At 38.5% G+C, this 21,733-nt stretch overlaps 1 protein-coding gene across 4 annotated transcripts in view; it reads right to left on the reverse strand.

Annotated features, from left to right (window-relative positions):
- The window catches only part of LOC137234356 (transcriptional activator cubitus interruptus-like), a 639,403-nt gene that overhangs the window by 237,600 nt on the left and 380,070 nt on the right, over window positions 1-21,733 (reverse strand). For all 4 annotated transcript variants that reach the window (XM_067757944.1, XM_067757941.1, XM_067757943.1 and 1 more), the window contains one exon: window positions 16,949-17,574. In XM_067757944.1, coding sequence (XP_067614045.1) covers window positions 16,949-17,377 — 429 coding nt within the window. In that variant the 5' untranslated portion in view covers window positions 17,378-17,574. The remainder of the gene's footprint in view (window positions 1-16,948; window positions 17,575-21,733) is intronic.

The following is a 21,733-nucleotide window of genomic DNA, read 5'->3' on the forward strand; positions in this document are numbered from 1 at the left end:
TGATGATGAAATGCGTTTGTGAGTATCTTTATGTTGCCTTGTATGCATGCATGTGTGTACATGTTGATTGATTTGTTTATGTACATACTGTTTAGTATCGGATTACTGATGGTAGTATCGCTTAGTGATACTAATATTCGTCACAATACTATATATATATGACCGATCTATACAATTTTTACAACAATGAATGCTCTATACGTAAGCATTCAATGAAATTTGAAGCCCCTAGTTGTTAAAATGCTATACCTATATACGACCGATCTCTTAGATTTTTCCAGACAACAATATTTGCTATATACAATGGTTTTTGTTATTGATATTAGAGAAAAATTGTAAGTTTACAAACGGCGATGGTTATTAGGACATGTTTCCAAATTTCACTTCTTCATCAGCTAGCTTTTCGGGAGCATTGAACTCGAATCTCCAACATTCATATCAGTGCAAAGGCCTTTAGCTGCTGTGCCACATGAATGTCCAGTTATTCGCTGTACAATTGGTCTCTAAAAGTTGCCTTTTTGTTTCTGTTCCTTTTAATCACCATGTAGGCACATACACTCTGTATGTAGCTTATTCCTAATAGTGTGGCTATGATTTTTAGGGGCGCTTTTGAAAGCTTAGTAACATTTGTTCGGATTTTTTACAGTATTTGTTTTTAAATACTTCCGCTGTTACTATTATATCAATATGATCATAAGTATTTAACTAGCGAGCTTTGCTCATATTGCTTTATACAATGTTTTTTGTTATTGATATTAGAGAAAAATTGTAAGTTTACAAACGGCGATGGTTTCTAGGACATGTTTCTGAATTTCACTTCTTCATCAGCTAGCTTTTCGGGAGCTGAGCATTGAACTCGAATCTCCAACATTCATATCAGTGCAAAGGCAGATGTCTTTAGCTGCTGAGCCATATTAATGTGTTCATGTATATTTGTTATACATGAAAGCATTTGGTGAAATTTGAAGGTTTTAGTTGTTAAAATGGGGCAGAATTATGAAAAGTTTCTTAACTGGACAATCGGTTGTATGGGATATATACATACTATATATATTTTAGATTAGATTAGATTTTTATACTCAGCTGAGCAGAGCTCACAGAGTATATTAACTTTGTTCGCATAACGGTAGTCCATAATGGCATAAACTAATCGAGATAGATATAGACTTCTATATATAAAAATGATCTGGGCAAAAAAATTTATTTAGCCATGTCCGTCCGTCCGTAAACACGATAACTTTAGTAAATTTTGAGGTATCTTGATGAAATTGGGTTTGTTGGTTCCCGGGCACTCATCTCAGATCGCTGTTTAAAATGAACCACGCCCATTTTTTCGATATAGAAAATTTCGAAAAACGGAAAAAGTGCGATAATTCATTACCAGAGACAGATAAAGCGATGAAACTTGGAAGGTGGGTTGGCCTTTTGACGTAGAATAGAACATTAGTAAAATTTTGGAAAATGGGCGTGACACCGCCCACTTTTGAAAGAAGGTAATTTGAAAGTTTTGCAAGCCAGTCGTTGAAGATATCATAATGAAATTGGACAGGAGCGTTACTCCTATTCCTATATGTGTGGTAAACAAATATTATCAATATCAAGACTTTTTTAAGTCAATTTATAACAAAAAATTGAATACCTTTACAGTATATAAGTAAATTATATCAACATTAAATTCCAGTAATTATATGGTTCAACAAAATGCAAAAATAAAAGAAAATTTCAAGATGGCGTGGCTCCGCCCTTTTTCATTTAATTTGTCTAGAATACTTTTAATGACATAAGTCGAACAAAAATTTACCAACCCTCCTGAAATTTGGTAGGGGCATGGATTCTATGACGAAAACTGTTTTCTGTGAAAATGGGAATCGGTTGAAGCCATGCCCAGTTTTTATACACAGTCGACCGTCTGTCCTTCCGCTCTGTCGTTAACACGATAACTTGAGCAAAAACTGGTATATCTTTACTAAACTTAGTCCACGTACTTGTCTGAACTCACTTTATCTTGGTATAAAAAATGGCCGAAATCCGACTATAACCACGCCCACTTTTTCGATATCGAAAATTACGAAAAATAAAAAATAAATGCCATAATTCTATACCAAATATGACAAAAGGGATGAAACACTGTAATTGGATTGGTTTATTGCCGCAAAATATAACTTTAGAAAAAAACTTTGTAAAATGGGTGTGACACCTACCATATTAAGTAGAAGAAAATGAAAAAGTTCTGCAGGGCGAAGTCAAAAGCCCTTGGAATCATGGCAGGAATACTGTTCGTGGTATTACATATATAAATAAATTAGCGGTACCCGACAGATGGTGTTCTAGGTCACCCTGGTCCAAATTTTTGTCGATATCTCGAAAACGCCTTCACATATACAACTACCACCACTCCCTGTTAAACCCTTATTAATAACTCTAATTTGATACCCATATCGTACAAACATATTTTAGAGTCACCCCTGGTCCACCCTTATGACGATATCTGGAAAAGGCGTCCACCTATAGAACTAAGGCCCACTCCCTTTTAAAATACTCATTAACACCTTTCATTTGATACCCATATCGTACAAACACATTTTAGAGTCACCCCTGGTCCACCCTTATGACGATATCTGGAAAAGGCGTCCACCTATAGAACTAATGCCCACGCCCTTTTAAAATACTCATTAACACTTTTCATTTGATACCCATATCGTACCAACAAATTCTAAGTCAGCCCTGGTCCACCTTTATGGCGATATCTCGAAAAGGCGTCCACTTATAGAACTAAGGCCCACCCTCTTTTAAAGTACTCATTAGCTCCTTTCATTTGATACCCATATCGTACAAACAAATTCTAGGGTCACCCCTGGTCCACCTTTATGGCAATATCTCGAAAAGGCGTCCACTTATAGAACTAAGCCCACGCCCTTTTAAAATACTCATTAACACCTTTCATTTGATACCTATATCGTACAAAAAAATTATTGAGTCAGCCCTGGTCCACCTTTATGGCTATATCCCTAAATGGCGTCCACCTATAGAACTAAGCCCACCCCTTTTTAAAATACTCATTAACACCTTTCTTTTGATACCCATATCGTACAAACACATTCTAGAGTCACCCCATGTCCACTTTTATGGCGATATCACGAAAATAACTATTGCCCACTCCCTGCTAAAATACTCTTTAATACCTTCCATTTGATACCCATGTCAGACAAACACATTCCAGGGTTACCCTAGGTTCATTCTCCTACTTGGTGATTTTCCCTTATTTTGTCTCCATAGCTGAGTATGTAATATTCGGTTACACCCGAACTTAGCCTTCCTTATCTGTTTATTTTATATTTATCTTAAAAATCGTTTAGATATGTTCAAATTTCACCAAATGCTCACGTGTATAGCATATATTGTTGTCTGAAAAAATCATAGAGACCGGTGGTATATATAGTATACTAGCGGACCCCGTTGCACTTCGTAGCAACCAACAAAAAAAAGAAATGAAAGATTATAAATTTTTTTTATGAAATGAATGCATTGTATTTCAAAATTATTAATGTCAATCCAAAACATTTGGATATACAGTATTTTTAGTTTGCCCATTGGAAGCGAGCACAAACAAACAATTTGGCGTTCCAACTCTTGAGCAGGCCGCGTATAGCTGTCCATGTGAAAAGCACGGCTCCTCCAAATTTAATCCGCATATTTGAAGCGTTTGTCCTTGTGCCTTATTGATGGACATGACAAATGATAGACGCACTGGGAATTGCAAACGCTTAAATTCAAATGGCATGTCTGTTGGAATCAATGGAATACGTGGTATTAGTACAATTTCATTTTTCGCTGTTCCGGTCAATATTGTCGCTTCAATTAAATTCGGCATCAATTTATTTACTACTAATCTTGTGTCATTGCACAGTTTTGGTGCAATTAAATTCCGCAGTAAAATAATTGATGAGCCAACCTTTAAATTCAAATAATGCGGTGGCATACCAGGTGGTTCCAACGAATTCAAAAATTCAATTGGATAATTCACTGCATCATCTGCATTCATTGCGGTATCAACAGATTTATATGATGTCACTGCACCTGGCAATTTTTCTTGAATCTGATAATTGATTGCATTGACGTGTAAATTTTTTGGTGCCAGTATTGCGCGTTCTCTCAACCAATTGTTATTCCTGTAATTTTGAACAATATTTGGAAACACACTTTCAATCAACTCTTCTGTTGATTGGAGAATGGTACAAAATTGTTCGGCAATGTAATCAATCCATTTGTATTATCGACTCGAACTTTTCCATTGCCTATATCTAACAACTGCTTCGAGAACTGATCTGCAGATTGGTCGTTGTGGAATTGAACGCGCATATTTATGTTCAATGTCAAAATTTGCACATGTCGCCACAGAAGAGAAGACTTTAAACATGCGTTGATCCCATCCGCCGGTGTTGATCGTGGAACCACAGGCAATATTTGTCGAAAATTGTAGTGTAAACAGCCAACAATTGAATCCCAAATATTTAAATCAGTCTAATATGCTACCCTGCTACAAAAATAGTCTAAATGTTCATCAACACATAAATATGCATTTGATAATTAATGCTGGCATAGCCATTAAAACAGGTGTGTGTACAACACACAACAAACAAATTTGAATTGCAGCAAATTTGCAAGGTTTGCATTTCCCATATAAGTCGCAGCTCAACACAGATGTGTAGGCACATATTTTGTGTAGAGTTGTATGTAGGTATGTAAGTATGTATGCTTAAGGTAGATATGCATGTAAGTATGTATGCTTAAATGTAAATATGTATGTAAGAATATGTTTAGAATAATTTAATATAAATAAGCTGAAATATTTGAATAAAGATTCATTCGAAATTCACTCATTAACGTCTCAACACTTTTCATTAATTTTTAACCTTTTATTAAACCCCCTGACAATAATATTAATGCACCACCAAAAATTTCTTGATTCTCACGTAGATCTTGCATTTTACGGTGTAATGCTTACAGCGATTTTTTATGCATCATTGCACATTCATCCAATAGAATAATTGCTGCTTTTTGCAAAACTTTTGCCATCGCAGAATTTCTTGAAATATTGTACGTGGGATGTACAATCACCTGTTAATTTGAAAATAATTACATTTTAATTAATATCGATTAAATTTTAAAGTGATCAATCAATAAATATAAGCATACCTGCACATTCAACGGCAATTTTAATGCAGAGTGCACTGTTCGTCCACCATCCTATAGAGTAGAACCGATTCCCGACGAAGCAAGTGCCAATGCAATTTTTCGTTGCGATGGAGTGGCTGCCAAAATGAGTGATATCACAAATGTTTTTCCACAATGCGTTTATCACAAATGTTTTTTTTTTTTTTAATGGTCATTTAATTTAGGAACATTCAAATTCACGAATGTTTGCAATTCATTGGGATCATACTGTTGTTCACGTTGAATTGTCGATCAAATAAATTATGCATTGGACGATTGGGTGGTGACAAAACTAATTGCCCTAATCCTTTATTTGCAATCGTAAGGCACATATCTTCAATCGCTATCAATGCCTCATTATACATTTCCAATGAAATCAGCAAATCCGTGTTTCTTGTGTGATGACGCATTCGAATCAAATAGTCTTCTGCCATAAAATCTTTGTATTTATTCCACAATTCAAGAGGATTTGATGGAAAACATGTTGACACGATTATGGAATATAAGATACGTATTTGATGTGGAGAAGAAGCAATCGATGCACCGTGAAGCATTAAATTCCAATGCGCATCATTTTCAAGCAAACCTAATTGCTCGCATGCCTCACGATACGTCATACATAAATGACCATTCACTCTTGGCAAATGTTGAAATGAACGTGGCCAAACAACATTTACCAACAACAGTCGCAAATAATAACATTCTGCATTGTTTGGATGAACTGTGTACAATCTTCCCATAGTATCTGCAAAAAAAAAACACCCGGATGGCCATCAAGAGGTGTTCCTTGTTTACGTCGTTGCATTTCTTTGCAGTCCAAGTGAAATAATACGTTACATCTGAATACAGCAACGTTCTGGCAAAGTTACCGCTTTCGCACAATTGAAAAAAGCAGTTAATGTTGTTGCTGGTGGTTGTGCTGCTCTCTGCTGTACATTTGCATCGGTAGAAGACACACGCTGGCCATTTTCAAGATGAACAGCCAAATGAACCACAGCAGGATATCGCTCATGAATTGGAAATGAATAAGTTCTCCAAAGAGCTTCATTAGTGCTAATGTAGCGCCCATTTGATATTGTGCGATTTCATTTCATTTCATTTATTAAAAGAAATATATATTAGTACAATAAGACCATGTATGATCTTTTATAGTACAACAGACATTAAATAACAGGATAATATAATAGAACATTCAAATTTTTAAATTTAACACATTAACCTAACATACTTAAGGTATATAAATAATATAGGATGGAAACCAAAACAGATTCATAACAGAATATGCTCACTATAATTCATAAAGAAAAACAAAAAAGAAAATTTAACGTCATTAATGCTATTGTCACCAGCTACTCCAAAAACAGCCATATCACTGCCTTTATTCACATATTTGCAAATGTATTTAATAGATTTCACAGAATTACAGTACTAAACATTTATGTGAGCCTGAAATACTTTTGACAATAGTGGAGAATAAGGCACAATCCAACGATTATCAACTTCAACGTCTTGATTGCGTATTTTAATTGTTGTTGTATGGCCATTATCCTCCAGTGACGGACGTCTGTACAACGGGTATCCGTCAGCACCTGTAATATTATCCAAAGTTAATGCTCTTGGATACCGTTTTGAACATTTTCCATCGATCATGCATGGCGAATTCATATTTATCTGACCGCAAGGGCCATGGATCATATTTTTCGAGACAACTTCAAATAATTCTGGATCACTGATTTCATCTGGAATTTCAGCTGATATAATGATATCAATTTGATCGGGTGTTATTTTACGAACCAGCCATATCAAGATAAGCGCGTGCGGCAGCCCTCTCTTTTGCCATTCAATCGAATACATCCAGCAACGCAGCTCCCCAAAAGGTCGCAATTTGATAATCAAATCCATCAGTGCTCTTACTTTTTGTCGAAATACACGTGCTGTTATATCGTGTCGATCTGTTGGATTCTGACCATCAAATAAATTGTTTTTTATGTTAGATCACTGTGGATTGCATGTGAATGTTATGAATAGGTCGGGACGACCATATTTGCGAACGTATGACATTGCATCTTGCGTATATTCGTGCATGTGGCGCGGACTGCCAACATATGTCGATGGTAAAATTGTTAAACGTCCGACATCATTAACATTGCATCTCGAAAGTGTATGTATTCTTCCGATCGTAATTTAGCTGGATTGAATCGAAGACAATTAAGGCGTTCCGCTTCAATTTTCGCATACATGTATTGGTGGAAAAGTTTGCCACATCGCATAATAAAGTTGTCTGCTTGTGGGCGAATCATGAATCTATACGAATAATAATTCATCGCACTAACTGTTTTTTGTACGTCACGACCTATGATGAATTCATTATCAGAAAATTAAAGTCATGTGTTCTTGTTATGAAATAAATACAATATATATTAAATTGAATTCATGTTATGGAGTGACAATCAAAATGTACATTTCTTTTATTTTTTTTTTTTTAAATTTTGAATTTTTTCTAAAAAAAATCATAACTCAAGAATGGCTAAACCGATTTGGGATTTCAAAATCAACTAACCATCATCTCTACTTCCTATATCTTTCCTAAAAATTTCATGGCAATCTTTCTATCCATTCTCGAGTTATGGAGTGACAATCAAAATGTACACTTCTTTTTATATATTTAGATATCTCATACAACCGATTGTTCAGATAAGAAACTTTTCGTAATTTCTCCCCCATTTTAACAGCTATAAGCTTTAAATTTCAACAATTGCTTACGTATATAATATATATTGTTGTGTGAAAAAATCATAGAGATCCGTGATATATATAGTATATATGTATACTATAAATATATATTCTTTTGCAATTTCAGCACCATTTCAAATTTAACCAAATGCTTACGTGTATAGCATATATTGTTGTCTGAAAAAATAATAGAGATCGGTGATATATAGTATATATCTCATACAACCGATTGTTCAGATAAGAAACTTTGCGCAATTTCTGCTCCATTTTAACAGCTAGAAGCTTCAAATTCCACCATATGCTTACGTATATAGCATATATTGTTGTCTGAAAAAATCATAGAGATCGGTGGTATATATATTATATACCCCATATAAACTGTCATTTTTGCCCCTTTTTTACGGCTAGAAGCTTCAAAATTCATCAAATTTCATCAAATAGTTACGCTTACGTCATATATTGTTGAAATACGTGATTCGCAACATTAGTTTTTACATGCAGACCACAAAAAACGTGAAGCTTTGCATCCTCACACAAAGTACCTATCTGTTTTTATACTCAGTTGAGCAGAGCTCATAGAGTATATTAACTTTGATTGGATAACGGTTGGTTGTACAGGTATAAAGGAATCGAGATAGATATAGACTTCCTTATATCAAAAAATCATCAGTATCGAAAAAAAATTTTATTGAGCCATGTCCGTCCGTCCGTCTGTCCGTCTCACTGTTAACACGATAACTTGAGTAAATTTTGAGGTATCTTGATGAAATCTGGTATGTAGATTCCTGGGTACTCATCTCAGATCGCTATTTAAAATAAACGATATCGGACTATAACACCGCCCACTTTTTCGATATCTAAAATTTCGAAAAACCGAAAAAATGCTATAATTAATTGTCAAAGACGGATAAAGCGATGAACTTAGTAGTTGACCTTATGACGCAGAATAGAAAATTAGTAAAATTTTGGACAACGGGCGTGGTACCGCCCACTTTTAAAAGAAGGTAATTTAAAATTTTTGCAATATGTAATTTAGCAGTCGTTGAAGATATCATGATGAAATTTGGCAGGAACGTTACTACTATTACTGCAAATGTGCTAAATAAAAAGTAGCAAAATCGGATGAAGAACACGCCCACTTTAAAAAAAAATATATTTTAAAGTCAAATTTAAAAAAAAAAATAATATCTCTACTGTATATAAGTAAATTATTTCAGCATTAAACTCCAGTAATGATATGGTGAAACAAAATACAAAAATAAAAGAAAATTTCAAAATCGCTCCGCCCTTTTTCTATTAGTTTGTCTAGAATACTTTTAATTCCCTAAGTCGAACAAAAATTTACCAATCCTCCTGAAATTGGTAGGGGCATGGATTCTATGACGGTAACTGTTTTCTGTGAAAATGGGCGAAATCGGTTGAAGCCACGCCCAGTTTTTATACACAGTCGTCCGTCTGTCCTTACGCTCGGCTGTTAACACGATAACTTGAGCAAAAACCGATATATCTTTACAAAACTTAGTCCACGTACTTACCTGAACTCACTTTGTCTTGGTATGAAAAATGGCCGAAATCCGACTATAACCACGCCCACTTTTTCGATATCGAAAATTACGAATAATGAAAAAAATGCCATAATTCTGTACCAAATACGAAAAAAGGGATGAAACATGGTAATTTGATTGGTTTATTGACGCAAAATATAACTTTGGAAAAAACTTTGTAAAATGGGTGTGACACCTACCATATTAAGTAGAAGAAAATGAAAAAGTTCTGCAGGGCGAAATCAAAAGCCCTTGGAATCTTTGCAGGAATACTGTTCGTGGTATTACATATATAAATAAATTAGCGGTACCCGATAGATGATGTTCTGGGTCACCCTGGTCCACACTTTGGTCGATATCACGAAAACGCCTTCACATATACAACTAAGGGCCACTCCCTTTTAAAACCCTAATTAGTGCCTCTAATTTGATACTCATATCATACAAATACATTATAGAGTCAGCCCAGGTCCACCTTTATGGCGTTATCTCGAAAAGGCGTCCATCTATAGAACAAAGGCCCTCTCCCTTTTAACATCATTCATTTGATACCTATATCGTACCAACGCATTCTAGAGTCACCCCTGGTCCCCCTTTATGGTGATATCTGGAAAAGGCGTCCACATATAGAACTAAGGCCCACTCCCTTTTAAAATACTGATTAACACCATTCATTTCATATCCATATCGTACAAACACATTCTATAGTCACTCCTGGTCCACCTTTATGGCGATATCTCGAAAGGCGTCCACCTATGGCACTAAGGATAACTCCATTTTAAAATACTCATTAACACCTTTCATTTGATACCCATATCGTACAAACATATTCTAGAGTCACCCCTGGTCCACTTTTATGGCGATATCTTGAAAAGAACTATGGCCCACTCCCTTCAAAAATACTCTTTAATACCTTCCATTTGATACCCATGTCATACAAACATATTCCAGGGTTACCCTAGGTCAGGCGCGGATCTACAGGAGGAGGGGGGAGTGGAGAAATAGGGGGCATTACCCTCGGTTCTGCAAATGGTACGAGGAGGAAGAAGCGTAAAATGGCAGAACGAAGAAGCAACGTTCGACGGAAGACGACAAGCCTGTTTTCAAGAGGCAGAAAGGACGCAGTCCTAGAGCCGCGAGGTAGGGCAGTCATAGACAAGACAAGACAAGTAGGTCCAAAGCTGTAAGACAGATGGGCCCCAATAGCGAGGTAGCAACTACCTCGAAAGCTGCGAGTCAGAGGGAAATTCCAACTAGGGAAGTAGGAGATAAGCCAAAGGGAGATAACGCAAAGACTCCGGCTTTCTAGGAGGTGCTAAAGAGAGTTAAAGCTAAGACTTCGGCTTTCTCGGAGGTGCCAAAGGGAGTTAACCCTGAGACTCCGGCTTTTCCCGAGAATATGGGTGACGTGGCAAAGCAGTCACTGACTGTGGCGCTGGTTGATCGAGCAGTCCTTTCGGACAAATGACCACGCTGCGGAGGTTCCACCGATGGAGTGCAAGAGGCTAGTACAGGACGCAAGGCGCATAGTTGGTCATAGGTACGGATGCAAATGCGCACCACAATTCGTGGGGAGGAGCAGATACGAAAGAGAGAGTCGAATCTCTATTTTGTTACATCCTGCAAACCAACTTGCAGATAGCCAGCATCCAGCAATGTCTTGGATATTACACTTAGCTCCGAGCGTGATATACCAAGGTATGATTGGATGGTTCCAGATAGACCATCCTTCTCCGACCATGCGTATATCAGCTTCAGCATCCCCCTAAAGAGGGTAGAGAAGGGAGCAAAGCCGCCAATGCTGGAGCAATGAGCTGAGTAAGACCGCGGAAAGCGAAACGTGTCGAGACGAGTACAGGGATCTACTGACGATCTACAAGCGTGAAATTTCCAGGGAAAGAAAATCTCATGGAAAAGTTTCTGTACTGACATAGAGTGCTCCAGCGAGCACGGTTGAAAAAAGTCCTAGCAAGGGAAACATAGTCCAGGGACTAATAAAGAAGTGAACGGGGAATGGTCACGTAATAATGAGGAATCCCTTGAGGTGCTTTTCGACAAACATTTCCCATCGGGAAATGGTTTAGAAGAGCCAGCAGACATCACTCACACTTCACTCATGCAGAGGGTACTTTCGGGCTTTGTGACCGATACCAAGGTCGAATGGGCCTTGAAGTCGTTTCTAAGTTTAAATCGCTGGGCCCAGATGGAATATTCCCGGCCATCCTACAAGTTTCAAATGGGAAGTGAAGTCGTTTTCTAAGTTTAAATCGCTGGGCCCAGATGGAATATTCCCAGCCATCCTACAAGTTTCAAATATGGAGTCGTGGAATGGCTTAAAATAATATTCGATGGTTGCATAAGGCTGAATCATGTACCACACTCTTGGAGAACTGCTCGTGTAGCTTTCCTACCAAAGGGGGGGGGGGGGGGAAGATCGGTCACAAAATACTATAAACCCATTAGCTTAACATCATTTCTGCTCAAGACGTTTAAGAGGCTGATAGATGTGTACGTAAAGTCCAACGTGGATGAAAATTTGCTCTCCACAATACAGCAAATACACCAAAGGCAAGTCGGTAGACACCGCATTGCATAGGGTGGTAATTAGCATAGAGAAAAACCTGGAATATAAGGAGTATGCTCTAGGAGTCTTCTTGGACATTGCCGGGGCTTTCAATAATGTTTCCAAATGGGCGATTATGGATGGTCTTAATTACACTAAAGTACATCCCGCTTTAATCAGATGGATCGGCTTCATGTTAAATTGCAGGAAAATTACATAACAATGGGGATTGTACGAGGCCACGAAATCAGTGGACAAAATAGCACAAACTGCAATCATGTTAGCTTTTAAATTGACAGTCAAGCAGCAATTAAGGCAATAATCTCGCATAGCACAGCACCTAAATGCGTGTTAGAGTGTAGGCAGTCCCTGGAGAGAATCGTTACAGGGAGAAGCATACATCTATATTGGGTCCCAGGGCATATGGGAATAGATGGGAATGAAAAAGCGGATGAACTAGCTAAAAAGGGCGCATCCCTTGAAGCTTCCTCTGTAGAGGTCCCAATTAGATTGGGCGAGTTTAAAAGAAGGCGAGAGGTGCACATGATAGACCAAGCGGGAAAGGCTTGGGTTCAAGTGCGGGGCTGTAAAGCGTCGAAGATTATGTGGAGGTCTTACAACCTTAGAGTCACAAAGTTGCTTCTATCATTAAAAAGAGAGGACTGTAGACTCATGACGGGTATTCTGACAGGACACTGCCTTCTGGCGTCACATGCCTTTAAATTAGGCTTGGTCAGTGATAGCAGATGTAGGAAGTGCGGGTTGGAGGAAGAAACGATCGAGCACGTTCTATGCTCGTTCCCTGTGCTTGCCAGGCTAAGAGCCTAGCTATTAGGAGTGATACAGCAGTCAGATCTAGAAGTAGCAAGTGGCTTAAGTCATAAGGAGCTTCAAGTATTTGCCAAGAGGACGGAGTTATTTTATAACATAGGTCCTGGTTGTTGATAGGGTTTTTCAGTTTCGTCGTTAAAACAAAATTCTGGTAACACTACGCACTCAATCAGTCGATGTGATTTCCTCATGGGCCGGCCAGTTCAACCTAATCTAACCTGGGTTAAACATAACATTTATTTACATTGTTATTATTACATTGTTTTATTAAAATTATATAAGTATGAAATGTACAAACCCAGTGATGATAAAAGTACCAAATAAAAAATACAAAAAGTATTTAAAAACAGACTACATAGTTACATACTTTCGAAAATACTTTGAAATCGAAAGCGTACATATAGGTATTATTAAGCGCTGTACGCAGATCAAAAGCAAACATTCAAGAAAAATGTTTGCATTTTTCTTGAGAATGGAAATAGTAGTAGGCAAAAAATTAATTTTGGCATTTCACGATGCATGGCAATTTATATGTACATGAATACCGCTTTTATAAAAATAAAACAAAATTTATGAAAATTTTTGATACCATTTCCCAACGTGAAGCTTTGCATCCTCAAACAAAGTACCTACCTATTTTTATGCTCAGTTGAGCAGAGCTCACAGAGTATATTAACCTTGATTGGATAACGGTTGGTCATACAGGTATAAAGTAATCGAGATAGATATAGACTTCCATATATCAAAATCATCAGTATCGAAAATAAATTTGATTGAGCCATGTCCGTCCGTCCGTCCGACTGTCCGTTAACACGATAACTTGAGTAAATTTTGAGGTATCTTGATGAAATTTGGTATGTAGGTTCCTGGGCACTCATCTCAGGTAGCCATTTAAAATGAACGAGATCGGTCGTATATATAGTATATATCCCCACAACCGATTGTTCAGATAAGAAACTTTTCGTAATTACTGTCCTATTTTAAGAGCTAGAGGCTTCAAATTTCAACGAATGCTGACGTATATAGCAGATATTGTTGTCTGAAAAAATCATAAATATCGGTGGTATATATAGTATATATATGGTGGTATATATATATTTTCGCAATTTCAGCCCCATCGTAACAGCTAGAACCTTCAAATTTCACCAACTGATTACGTATGTATCATATATTGTTGTCTGAAAAAATCATAGAGATCGGTGGTATATATGGTATATATCTCATACAACTGATTATTCAGATAAGAACCTTTTCGCAATTTCTACCCCATTTTAACAGCTATACGCTTCAAATTTCACCGATTGCTTACGTATATAGTATATATTTTTGTGTGAAAAAATTATAGAGATCGGTGATATATATAATATATATATGACGGTAAATATAGTATATATATATAGTACATATATATATATTTTTTTTGCAATTACAGCCCCATTTTAACAGCTAGAAGCTTCAAATTTCACCAAATGCTTACGTATGTAGCATACATTGTCGTCTGAAAAAATATTGAGATCGGTGGTATACATAGTATATATCTCATACAACCGATTGTTCAGATAAGAAACTTTGCGCAATTTCTGCCCCATTTTAACAGCTAAAAGCTTCAAATTTCACCAAATGAGCATACATTGTGAAAACATCATAGAGATCGGTGATATATATAGTATATATCTCATACAACCGATTGTTCAGATAAGAAACTTTGCACAGTTTCTGTTCCATTTTAACAGCTAGAAACTTAAAATTTCACCAATTGCTCATAGAGATCGGTGGTATATATATTATATACCCCACATAAACTGTAATTTTTGCCCCTTTTTACGGCTAGAAGCTTCAAATTTCAACAAATTTCATCAAATAGTTACGTTTACGTCATATATTGTTGAAATACATGATTCATAGTCATAGCTTATACATGCAGACCACAAAAAACCTGAAACTGCATCCTCACACAAAGTACCTACCTATTTTTATACTCAGCTGAGCACAGCTCACAGAGTATATTAACTTTGTTCGCATAACGGTAATCCGTAACGGCATAAACTAATCGAGATAGATATAGACTTCTATATATCAAAATGATCTGGGCGAAAAAAGAAATTCATTTAGCCATGTCCGTCCGTCCGTCCGTTCGTCCGCCTGTAAACACGATAACTTGAGTAAATTTTGAGGTATCTTGATAAAATTTGGTATGTGGGTTCCTGGGCACCCATCTCAGATTGCTATTTAAAATGAACGATATCGGACCATAACCACGCCCACATTTTCGATATCGAAAATTTCGAAAAACTGAAAAAGTTGGATAATGCATTACCAAAGACGGCTAAAGCGATGAAAATTGGTAGGTGGGTTGACCTTATGACACAGAATAGAAAATTGGTAACATTTTGGACAAGAGGCGTGGCACCGCCCACTTTTAAAAGAAGGTAATTTCAAAGTCTTGCAAGCTGTAATTTGGCAGTCGTTGAAGATATCATGATGAAATTTGCAGGAACTTTACTCCTATTACTATATGAAGAAAAATTTGAAAAATCGGATTACGAACACGCCCACTTTAAAAAAAAATTTTTTTTCAAAGTCAAATTTTAACAAAAAATTGAATATCTTTACAGTATATAAGTAAACTATGCCAACATTTACCTCCAGTAATGATATGGTGCAACAAAATACAAAACTAAACGAAATTTTCAAAATGGGCGTGGCTCCGCCCTTTTTCATTTAATTCGTCTAGAATACATATATAAATAAATTAGCGGTACCCGACAGATGATGTTCTGGGTCACCCTGGTCCACATTTTGGTAGATGTCTCGATCACGCCTTCACATATAAAACTAACGGCCACTCCCTTTTAAAACCCTCATTAACACCTTTAATTTTATACCCATATCGTACAAACACATTCTAGAGTCACCCCTGTTCCACCCTTATGGCGATGTCTCAAAAAGGCGTCCACCTATAGAACTAAGGCCAACTACGTTTTAAATAATCATTAACACCTTTCATTTGATACCCATATCGTACAAACACATTCTAGAGTCACCCCTGGTCCACCTTTATGGCGATATCTCGAAAAGGCGTCCACCTTAGAACTAAGGCCCACTCCCTTTTAAAATACTCATAAACACCTTTCATTTGATACCCATGTCGTACAAACACATTCTAGAGTCACCCCTGGTCCACTTTAACGTCGATATCTCGAAAAGGCCCTATAGCACTAAGGCCCACTCCCTTTTAAAAGAACTAAGGCCAACTACGTTTTAAATAATCATAACACCTTTCATTTGATACCCGTATCGTACAAACACATTCTAGACTCACCCCTGGGTCACCTTTATGGCGATATCGCGAAAAGGCCCACTCCCTTTTAAAATACTCATTAACACCTTTCATTTGATACCCATATCGTACAACACATATTCTAGAGTCACCCCTGGTCTACCCTTATGGCGATATCCTGAAATGGCGTCCACCTATTGAACTATGGCCCACTCCCTTTTAAAATACTCTTTAATACCTTCCATTTGAAGCCCATGTCATACAAACACATTCCAGGGTTACCCTAGGTTAATTTTGCTAAATGGTGATTTTCCCTTATTTTGTCTCCAAAGCTCTCATCTGAGGATGTAATTTTCGGTTACACCCGAACTTAGCCTTCCTTACTTGTTTATTTTATATTTATCTTAAAAATCATTTAGGTATGTACATCTGTTCACCATATATTTCTTATCTTATACATCCGATTATTTGGAGATTACGAACGAGATAAGATTATTGACAGTCCCGTCCTTACTTGTTGTAAATTGGATTCGCTCAGCAATAGAACAACCAATAATCTAATATTGTTCCAATCGCTTTGAGTTGGGGTAATGCATATTTTACCTGTAAATAAAAGCTATACATTTTTATCAATTAAGAATTTTCTATGTTATAAACATACAGGTTGCTTCCGGCCAATTTGTGCTAAAAATTAAAAGAAGTATGACGCATTTGCATTTATTTTTTATTTAATTCCTAAAAGATTATAATACAATAAAGGAGATGTTAAACATTCGTGCTTACCATTTTTCTTTTCGATAATTTTTCAGCCTGTATGAATACGTCCCCATTAGCTTGATGAATTTTGGCAGTATTGTTTGAGCCTTTGTTGGTGGCCTTTGACGATATAGCAGCTGCTGTAACCGGTTGCAGAGGATGCAATTGCCCCATGGCGAATATTCCACTTGATGCTGTTTGATGGTGAGGTAGAGAATGTAATAGGCCTGAACTAGAACGCAGTAAATGTGCTTGTATTTGTTGCAGGTGCGGTATCGGACTTACTGTACCCGCTGACAAATGACCATAGGTACCACTAGCTGCGCTGCTGGATCGAGATCCATTCATTAGAGTCGCAAGTGAATTTGGAGAAAATCTAATCATTGAATTTATGTCGAAGGAATCTGAGTAGGGCGAAGAAGAAAGAGCACGTTTTCGACTAATACTTGTACGCATACTTCCTGTTCGCGGACTGCTGATACATGAACCGTCCACCGTGAAATGTAAATCAGTATTTGTAAGAGAGGTTGCGACAACCGCAGCTGGAGGATGAAGCTCACTGAGAGAAGTACCAGCACGTGGGTGTAAATACTCCGCAGAGTTTAAAGTTAACCCAGTCAAATGATAAGAAGGGGCACAACCGGTAAAATGATCTGAAAGAGATAAAAGGAAAAAAATTAACACATAGGTTAATAGGTATCGATAACTGTATATATTTTTATGTTTAATGGCCTGCACTTTTACTTAATTTCTTAAAGAGTCATGTCCTACTGAATTTTGACTCGATATATTGAAAGTTTTCAATTCCTAGTTTAGTACTCAAAGTTAGAAATTTTAACTAATTTGTGCTAACTTTTCTTTGACGATACTTTCAATATAAAAACATCTGAAGTATTCTGTTTTTAAATGTGCATAGATGTAATTAAACATATTGTTACCTATGTTTGCATGAACGTGCAAAATAGGACAGGTTAGATTGAACTGGTAGTCCATAGTGTTACCAGAAGTTTTCGGAACAACCAAACTTAAAATCCCTATCACCCCTATATACCCCTATCAGAAACCAGGTCATGCGTCATCAAATAACTCCGTCCTCTTGGCAATTAAGCATTCTAGAATCTATGCTTCTTGCTGCTTCTGATTTGATAGCTGTGTCACTCCAAACAAATGAAATAGCCTCCCGTACGGTTGAAGTTTCACCCGCATTAAATTTCTTTCTTTTCGCATATGCTGCAGTTCAAGCTATTTTCCTCCAGTATTTGCCAATGAAAAATACTATAGTGGCAGCCTGTAGGACCTGTTTTTTTTGCATCAGAGTAGTATACCGCACACCGCACTTCTTCCATTGCTTTGACACCATTTGTTCACAAGCTTACCGCATCGTCTGCCATTTGAGCGCCCTTGCTCCAACGTTACACCTCTGTTTAGGCTTCAAGACACACTTCGCAGCGCAGATGGAGAACTAGGTAGACTCCATAATATAAAACAGGCTTTAGAATCGATATAAATGTGCAATGAGAGAGAGAGGGCGATAGACCTAACCTACATGCCAGCATTATTTTACGTATATAAACTGCCGTGGAGACCTTCTTAACTAGCTCCTCTACATTGAGCTCTCACGACAACTTCCTGTCTAGAATGTTTCCTTGATATTTTGTTAAAGGTGTCTATTCCAGGGTCACTCCTCGTAGCTTACGCCTAGTCCGATTTGGGAAATTGTACCTCTTAGCTAGCAAATTGGGGCAGCAGTGATACAAATAACCCAGGTGAGTCTTTATTTAACTATCTTTTAGGCACTAATCTAAGAATATGTAATAGGGGAAATGACCCCACTTTCGTTACGAGGAACCGCGAAGAGGTCATTGACATAACCCTGGACACAGAATCTTTCAGTGACCTGATCGTTTCATGGAGAGTTCTAAAGGAGCACTCCTATTCTGACCATATATATATAAGCTTTTCTATATCACAGGCGCACACAAGTCCTAAGTACATACGAAATATTAGAAGAACGAACTGGGACTACTATAAGAACATAATAGGTAAAAAGCTATCTGAAGAGGTGCAAGCCCCAGAAAGCGAGGAGGTGCTAGACGTGTTTGTAAATAATTTCAATCGAAAATGTAGGAATGCTTTATATAGGGCTTGCCCGACTAAAAAGGTTTTGGAAACTCACAAACCACCATGGTGGTCGTCCGATCTTGATAAGCTTAGGAAGTAATCTAGGGCGGCCATTAACAAAGCAAAGCATGATGGACATGAATCCTCATGGGCTGCTTATAAAGCGAAAATAAATATATATAAAAAAGCAATACGAAATTGAAAGCGATCTTCCTGGAGGGATTTCTGCGGCAGGATTGTCCGCGGTCTGCCGGTCAAGTAAGGGGCTATCGAAATCTCCAACTCAGGTGAGTTACGTCCAAAAGCCGGATGTGCACTGGACGGACCCCAGTGCTGAAACCATAAACTTGCTAATGGATACATACTTCCCAGCAAGTGCGGGCGTGTCTTCAAGTATTGTAAGATGATAAAAGGATAGATTGTGCTTTAAAACCTTCACGCCCTATAAATCGCCGGGGCCGGATGGAATTTTTCCGGCTCAGCTACAGTATACTGCCGAACTTATATACCAGTATCGTGGAGGTAAGTCAACGTGGTCTTTATCCCCAAAGCAGGGAAACTTTCCCACTCTAAACCAAATGATTATAGGCCTATAATCTTATCTTCTTTTCTGCTTAAAGAACTCGAAAAACTCCTAGAGGACTACATCAGGAGGGGGATTGAGCCGTCGCTTCTTTCGCAAGCTCAACATGCCTATACTAAGGGCAGGTCAACTGACACGGCCTTGCACTCACTGGTATCCGTTATCGAAAGGTCACTAGATCTCAAGGAATACACATTGGTGGCATTTCTAGATATAGCGGGTGCCTTCAATAACGTTCTCCCGGAGGCCATCACCTCGGCGCTGACCGATCTGGGGGTGCACGCGTGCCTGGTGGAGTTTATATACAATCTGCTTACGCGTAGGCAGATTAAAACTGAGCTAGGTGGATTCGTGATCCGCAGACCGGTCGGCAGAGGCTCTCCGCAGGGAGGTATTCTCTCTCCGCTACTTTGAGTGGTTACCGTCAACCAACTACTACGCCTCATGGAATCAGAAGGTCACCAAGTGATCGCGTATGCAGATGAAATCTGCCTCACCATGCGGGGGAAATTTCCACAAACTCTTTGCAACCTAATGGAAGGGACACTATCCAAAATTTCGAACTGGGACACAGCGACAGGTTTGGAAGTCAACCCGGATAAAACCGAGCTTGTCCTCTTCACGAGGAGGTACAAAGTACCAAATCTAATACCGCCAAGAATTGGGGGTACGTTTATAGCGTTTAGCGATCAAGTCAAGTATTTGGGAGTCATTCTGGATAGGAAGCTATTTTGGAGTGACCATATAGTGGAGAGATGCAAGAAGGCAGCAGCAGCGCTCTTCACCTGCAAGAGGGCAATTGGCACCTAATGGGGATTCTCCCCTAAGGAGACCTCATGGATTTATACAGCCATTGCGCGCCCGATTTTTCTTTATGGTGCCTTGTTCTGGTGGCCTGCACTAGCTAAAACTACCTATCTCAAAATGCTTTAAAAGGTTCAAGGGAGTTCGGAGATCTGCATCACCGGGGCTCTCGGCTTCACTCCATCCGAAGCACCCAACACAATGCTATACCTTCCACTTCTTGACCTGGTGGCGAGGGAAATAGCGGTCATCGCCGCTCTACGCATAAGGGAAACAGGTCTCTGGCCAAATGGATCTAGTGGATACGCAGCAATCCTGGGCACGAACGCCCCAGTCCCAATACCGGTGCGCATTGACTAATGCACGCCAAAGAACATCTTCGTTAAAAATTATAGTATATATATACCATCCGACAGGACTGGAATACCAGACAACATACGGTACCGGGTGCCATCAACATATTCACGGATGGTTCTAAGCTCGACGGGAAGATGGGAGCAGACCTCTTTTCGCCGGATCTGGGTCTAGAGGTCTCTTTCCGCCTACCAGATCACTGTAGTGTTTACCAAGCGGAAATGCTGGCAATACACAGGGCTGTGAACCATCTCGGGTCTATGCCTAAGGACGATAAACGGGTGTTTATTTTCTCAGACAGCCAGGCCGCATTAAAGGCCCTGGACTCATTCGTCGACAACTCAAAATCGGTCACTGAATGCCGCAGATCTGTTAACGAGATGGCTCAGCAGTTTAGTATCAGCCTTATATGGGTACCTGGGCACAGGGATATTCAAGGCAGCTGTAAAGCAGACGAGCTGGCCAGAAGAAGCAGCACCGACCGGGAAATGATTCGGTAGGTATACCCATGACCACTTTCAGGCTTCGTGTGAACACAAGCACTATAAGAATTGCAAATGGACTATGGTCAGCCATATCATCGTGTGAGACATTCAGGCAATCCTGGCCCTCATATGACAAGGGCTGCACAGGAGCGCTTCTGATTTTAAACAAATCCGTTCTATCGGTAAGGGTTCTAACAGGGCATTGTTTAATAGGCACGCATGGTGCAATGACCTTCGACTATTGTCGCAGCTGCAGATGTACAGAAGAGGAAGAGAGTGTCCAGCACCTTCTCTGTCATTGTCCAGCGCTTAGTAGGCGTAGGTAGGCCATCCTTGGTAAACCTTTTCTACATGACCTCGCTGAGGTCTCTAGCTATGAAGTAAATGCTCTAGTAAAATTTATAATTTCCACGAGGTGGTTAGACCCGCTTCAGGCAGGGTAGGGGTCCTCTTTGAGACCGTATA

This window comes from Eurosta solidaginis, chromosome X, assembly GCF_040869045.1.
Source record: "Eurosta solidaginis isolate ZX-2024a chromosome X, ASM4086904v1, whole genome shotgun sequence".
NCBI classification, from domain to species: Eukaryota; Metazoa; Arthropoda; class Insecta; order Diptera; family Tephritidae; genus Eurosta; species Eurosta solidaginis.